Source organism: Sparus aurata, chromosome 12, assembly GCF_900880675.1.
Source record: "Sparus aurata chromosome 12, fSpaAur1.1, whole genome shotgun sequence".
Classification (NCBI taxonomy): domain Eukaryota; kingdom Metazoa; phylum Chordata; class Actinopteri; order Spariformes; family Sparidae; genus Sparus; species Sparus aurata.
The window spans coordinates 9,541,102-9,547,435 of NC_044198.1; the positions used below are offsets into that span (position 1 = coordinate 9,541,102).

Below are 6,334 nucleotides of genomic sequence, written 5' to 3' on the forward strand. Positions count from 1 at the left end.
GACACACAGCTACACTCACACACGTACATTCCCAATTAAATCAGTAACCACACATGCATCCGTGCTGGTCGATCATTTTCTTTTTCTCCAGTTTCCAGAGTCGTATCAATGAATGCATGCGGCAGATGGCGTCCCTGCTGTGCCAGATCAAAGGACCGCTCAACGCCAACAACAAAAACCAGGTGGATGCCGACTCTGACAACATGCTGCGGCCACTCATGGATTTCCTGGATGGGAGGTGAGTGGATTAACTAGATTGGTGTTCTCTTCCCCACATTGTGAACTTTTAGATCCCTTTTTTGTTTTCAGCCACTTTGACAGGTGTAATCCCAACTGCCTATCAAGTTATTCTGTTGTGTAGGTTGTGTTGTTTAACATTACTAGCACCAATTTAGGATTAATGCGGCCACTCATGGATTTCCTGGATGGGAGGTGAGTGGATTAACTAGATTGGTGTTCTCTTCCCCACATTGTGAACTTTTAGATCCCTTTTTTGTTTTCAGCCACTTTGACAGGTGTAATCCCAACTGCCTATCAAGTTATTCTGTTGTGTAGGTTGTGTTGTTTAACATTACTAGGACCAATTTAGGATTAATGCATCGCAGCACTCTCACGTGTCTCATTCACTTGTGTGTGAATGTGTTTGTGTTTTGCAGGCTGACGCTGTTCGCCACCGTTTGTGAGAAGACCGTTTTGAAGCGTGTGCTCAAGGAGCTGTGGAGGATCGTAATGAGCAGCCTGGAGAAGACTATCGTCCTTCCGCAGGGCAGCGATACCTTTGTAAGCTCTACAACATTCAGTTTCATCAGTCTTATGTTTGTCTGCTGGCCTCAGCAGTTGGATAAAGTTTTGTAGTCCACACAACATATTTGGAGCTTCACAGCAAAACAGTACTGCTGTATTCTCGTATTTTAATTGTTGGGTGAACTTGTACTTTAAGTGTAGTAATGATATGACAAAAGAGGAGCAACCAATTCTCTTTTTTTCAGGGTGCACAGATTCTCTCAGCTGCAAAAGAACTGGGTCAGCTGTCTAAACTGAAGGTATGGCTTCTTATGTCTTAAAAAAGTTTAATATGGCTCATTGAGAGAGCAAATCTCTTACTGTGGAATTAACTCACCTCTTTGCTCATCATTTGGATGTGCAGGATCACATGGCAGGAGAGGCTAAAAGCCTGTCTCCCAGGCAGTGTGCTGTCATGGACGTGGCACTTGACACTATCAAGGTCAGTTTATACTGCAGGTTTCTGTTTCATTAGGATGCAGGGTAGACGGGTCAAATTAGCCCCATCAGCTCTTCATCCATTAATCAAGAGGCCTGAAAGGTCACACAAGCAGCATGTGGCCATAAGTTATCTGATTTAACGGGCCGGGGGAAAGCGTGCAGATGAAGTGGGCGGTTTGCTAAGCGGGATCGGGAAGTGGAAAAATGCTAAATCGATTGTGTTGTGGTGAAAACTAACATTGAGTTCTTCTTTGTAGTTTCAAATCACATACATTTTCCCACTTTGTTTAAAATAACTCCTACCATTTTATTGTATCAAAATACATTCAAACCTCCACTTGTTCCTTGATATGTAAGCGCCGACTATCCATCTGTTTCCTTTGCAGCAATACTTCCATGCAGGAGGCAACGGGCTGAAGAAGGCCTTCCTGGAGAAGAGTCCGGAGCTGTCCTCCCTCCGCCACGCTCTGTCCCTCTACACTCAGACAACTGACACACTCATTAAGACGTTTGTGACCACCCAACACGCTCAAGGTAGTTCACACAAACGGCGTAATAATACATCGAAAAGGGTAATATTAAGAAAGCAATTCCCATGTTAGACCAGGAGAGGGCACTATGTGAGTGTCTGATAAATGAGGCTTTTCACAGAATAGTCCCTCTTTTTGATTTGCACCTGTGTTTTGTGGGTTCAAAGTGTTTTTTTTAATGCTGACATGTTATTGCTGTCTTCTCTTTATCTCCTGTGCTGCCTCTGTGCCAGTGCACAATGGAAAGGGTATTAGGTTAACTCCCAATGACAAAATACAGCCCAGCAGGGGTAGGTTTCATTGATCTGACAGCCCTCCTCTCCCTCCCCGTTTATATTTTGGTTTTGTCTCTGTGCGTCATTGGTGTGTACAGGTCTGACTCAAAACCAACCTCTAATTTGTACATTTGTAAATGTAATCTCACCGATGTATCTGGGTGTACACTAGGTTCAGGTGTGGACAAGCCAATAGGCGAGGTGTCCGTCCAGATCGAGCTGCACACTCATCCTAAGAGTGGGGAGCGGAAAGTCACCGCCAGAGGTCTATTTGAGTTTTCATAACACACCCCATAATGTCTGACATTTTTAGCCGAGTGTTCTTATCTGATGACACGATCTTCTAATTGTGTCGATATTTAGTTGTCGGGGCCAGTGACTTGAAATGGCAGACATCCGGTATGTTCCGACCTTTCGTGGAGATCACCATGATCGGGCCTCACCTCAGCGACAAGAAACGCAAATTCCAGACTAAATCCAAGAACAACGCCTGGTCTCCCAAGTTCAACGAGACCTTCCATTTGTAAGTAGTGCTACAGCTGTGCCTGCTTTTGTAATAATTTATGAAAAAAGAAAAAAACTGACATCTGCAATACTAACATCCCACACCCTTAATCTTTAAAGATGAAGCATTTACTTCAAGCTATGGTTGGCTTTTCTCAGCTGCTACACACTAGAAAAGGGGTGTATTTTGAAAGATTCTTCTCGCCTAGTGTAGCTTTAACTTGACCAACCTGCTTCTCTGTTGTTGACTGACTCGATGCTCAGTTGCTGTGCTCTCCTCCCGCAGTGTTCTGGGTAACCAGGACGGCTTCGAGTGCTACGAGCTGCAGGTCTGCGTCAAAGACTACTGTTTTGGCCGTGCCGACAGAGTGGTCGGCTTGGCTGTGATACAACTGAAAGAAATCACAGCGAAGGGAAACTGCGCGTGCTGGTGTCCGCTGGGCCAACGTATTTATATGGACGACACCGGCCTCACCGCCATGAGGATCCTCTCCCAGCGATCCAACGACGACGTGGCTAAGGAGTTTGTGAGGCTGAAATCGGAGACTCGATCTGCGGAGGAGGGAAGATGAGGAGAGCTGGAGAGGGAAAGGAGAGGGACAGAAAGGATGGAAGGTCTCCTTAATATGACAATGAGAGAAGGATCTTATGTCTTGTCAAAAAGCAGGGAGTTATTTTCTGTAGATGGCCATGTAGACTCTTATTCAGACCTTTAATGTGTCTTAGCTGCTGTTGACTGTTTGGTGGCGCCTTGCCATGCTCACCGACACACTGTCACATTAACACTCACTTTTCTGTGTTCTTCAAACACAAGCCACTGTACAGCACGCAACCACACGGACGCCGGCTCACTCAACCCTCACGCTCACCAGCTGTTCCGCCTCATTTCACCTTTGAGTTAAACCCCTGTCCTCGTCAGTGCGCTCACCACAACCTCGAGGGAACGGTGGATGCCAGAAACCAGTTCCCGCCCCCTCCCCAGTGTTGTCGTGCAATAACCCCACCTGAACCAAGGCCGTGTGTTTGATGCCTTACACTCTGAAAACTGTGAATGCGTGACACCTTTTGAAAGCCCTGTTCTGTAGCTCCACTGTGACGGTTTGAGTAAATGTGACAATACTGTGTGGTTTGTCTCAGAGAGGGGTCTCTTGTTTGATGAATGAATGTGTGCTAGCTGGTAGACGGTCCTAGTTTTTATCGTCCGTTATTAAATGGAGTGGAAGTGAAGCTGATGAAGTTAATCTTGTACAGTTAATGTGTCAAGAGAAGGTTCTTAAACTAATAACCCTTAATCAACCCCTTAATTTAACAGATTGTTCAGTGAAATGTGTGCCTTGCCATGTTACGTTTCCAGTCCTGTTTCCCCAGGAAAAACAGAATAATGATCAGTCAATAATAACATGTCAAATCAAAAACCGAGACCAGTCACATGAACACCGTCTCTGGCCATATTTATTCATAATTACCTGATCTATTAACAGCTCGTGGCTCATGTTGTGTACCCATGATGGTGCAGCCATTGTATTTATTTTTTATACATATTTATTTTTGTCTGTGCTTTTCAAAGCCTGTGATTTAAAATGTTGTTTACTGCTGGGAACAGACGTGTGTGCCACAAGAGTGTGTTTTTGAGGGATCTGCACGGCGGCGGCTGCTGCTGCAGTCCAACTGAAGCCTCTTTACAAAATGAAATACACGTCCTCAGAATTAAGTGACAACATAGTGTTTGTGAGGAAATGACTGACACAGTTGGCAACTTGATAGTGATAACTATCTTTTTAGAATTGTAGAATTGGTAGAGAAATGCTACATGTTGAACTTTCAGGTGACAAGTGTTTCTTCCAAAAAATCTGAACATTTGAACACGAGCTCCTCAGCTGCTGAGGAGTGTAGAATAACTTATGGTTTACATTTATCTTCCTGCTCTGTTTTTCTTCTTCTCTTCCTATGAGCGGCCTTACTTTGGTGGAAAAACAAACAAAATCGGTGTATCTTTTTAATCTTTTTTTTATCCTTGTATTTCGTTTGGCTCTAAGCAGTGAGGATTAGCCACTTCTTCTGCCCGTGATGATGTCAAATAAGTTCTCCAAGTGATGTTCCTTATGATTTTGTACTTTTTATCTTTGATATTTGCAGATGTAACGTTATCTAGGCTGGGTTTTCTTTCGTCTTCTGTTCCTTCTGGTGTCTTTTTGTAAGTGTTGATCCTTTTTAATGGTATATATTTCAGTTTTATGGACAGGAGTCATATACAGTGAGCTGTGTGCCAGTGAATTTGTTCATAACTGATGGAAGAATATTCAAATGTTACTTTTAATGAAGGAAGCGTATTGCTATAATATGAGAACCTCAATGTGTGCACATTTTGAAACCGATCGCGCCCTGTAGAAACCACAAATCCTCTTTGTTACAGTTCTTTCTCCTTTGTGAATAATTTATGTTGTCGGTTTATGAGGGCAAATGTTTCATAGCCATTCTGTAATATACTGTACATGTTCCGTGTGCCAAGTTGCAAGTGTTCACTTTTTAATTTTGATTTCTATGTTTTCTAAGTTTGTTAACCCTTGCACTATCACTAAGTCACTGCAATAGTTAACAAGTACAGTGCATCAGTCGAAGTAACTGCATTTTTGTGGTGTGTTCTTTGTATCGTCACTACTCTGAAATGTTGTCACCATGTAAACATTCCGTTTAATTAATTTTGTATAAAGTATTTGAGAAGTATCTGTAAATGTGTCTGGTTTTTTTCAACACTACAGTATCAGTGATTGCAGATCATTCTGCCCATGGATCAGTTAATTAAAGCTAGTAGTGCACTGTTAAACAGGCTGCCGGGAGTCGGTTAATGTTTCAGATGTGATTAAAGAGACTTGAAGATTACGCTGTAGGGGAATCCTCGTATTCATTAAACCAAGTCGACAGTGATTGTCTCGCCTTCACCAGCTGGGACAGTAGCAAATATTTTAAAGCTGCTGTACATGCTATTTTCTCATTAAATGAGTGATAAATAGCTCAGTATTCCAACAGTAATCACTGTTATAGAGTGTGTGGTCAGTAACTCAGTCACTCCTCATGCAGGCAGGAAAAAATTCACCTTCTGGTATCTCTTCCTACTTCATACAATCAGGACAGAGAACTTTGGGAAAAACTACCAAGTTCATTGCTACTTGTGACTACTTAGGATACTACTAAACAGGCCAAGTGATGAGAAGCATTTGAAGCAAAGAGTCAAAGAGAGCTGCCTCGGTGTTTCCTGTTGAGGTCAGAGCTGCTTCTGCCAAAGACAACCATCAGGTCTGTTCTACGACTGTTTTACTCTGTGCATACATGCAGGTCGATGTCAATGTCTGCTTGCTTGCGGGCACACACACACACACACACACAATAACTAATTTAGCAAGTGGTTCATGCTGAGGTCCCCTGGACGATACAGTGTTCCTTTGTGTTGGAGCCCAGGTATTAAATTCCATTTGAGAAAGCACCTGAATGTGCACATCTGTCATGAAGTCACCATATTCTGAACTGTCGTAATATAAATAAACATAAATGCCAAAGCTTTTCCCGCACCTATAAACAAAGCTAAATTTGACTTCGATTAAGGAAGTTAATGTTGAAAATGGAGATAAGTCCCGGTTCTCTGAGCATGCGCACCCATCACAAGGTGTGTTGCAAACCTGGCTACCCAGATCACAACCATAATGTTGGCCCTCATTGGCTGGAGCCATTCACCTGTACTGTTGTTTTACTGCCCTTCCACTCCTGCACCGTCTCACCATCCAGGTCCAAAGATCGCTGCACTGT

General features: G+C 43.2%; 1 protein-coding gene across 10 annotated transcripts in view; it reads left to right on the forward strand.

The window, feature by feature from the left end:
• The window catches only part of unc13bb (unc-13 homolog Bb (C. elegans)), a 71,471-nt gene extending 66,206 nt beyond the window's left edge, over positions 1–5,265 (forward strand). For 5 of the 10 annotated variants that reach the window (XM_030435864.1, XM_030435859.1, XM_030435865.1 and 2 more), the window contains 9 exons: positions 92–238; positions 657–780; positions 990–1,043; positions 1,148–1,225; positions 1,611–1,758; positions 1,988–2,044; positions 2,202–2,294; positions 2,393–2,552; positions 2,820–3,105. In XM_030435864.1, coding sequence (XP_030291724.1) covers positions 92–238; positions 657–780; positions 990–1,043; positions 1,148–1,225; positions 1,611–1,758; positions 1,988–2,044; positions 2,202–2,294; positions 2,393–2,552; positions 2,820–3,105 — 1,147 coding nt within the window. Of the gene's footprint in view, positions 1–91; positions 239–656; positions 781–989; positions 1,044–1,147; positions 1,226–1,610; positions 1,759–1,987; positions 2,045–2,201; positions 2,295–2,392; positions 2,553–2,819 lie in introns of all 10 variants that reach the window. The other 5 variants (XM_030435856.1, XM_030435858.1, XM_030435868.1 and 2 more) reach the window with 2 other exon arrangements.
• Positions 5,266–6,334: the final 1,069 nt, after the last annotated feature.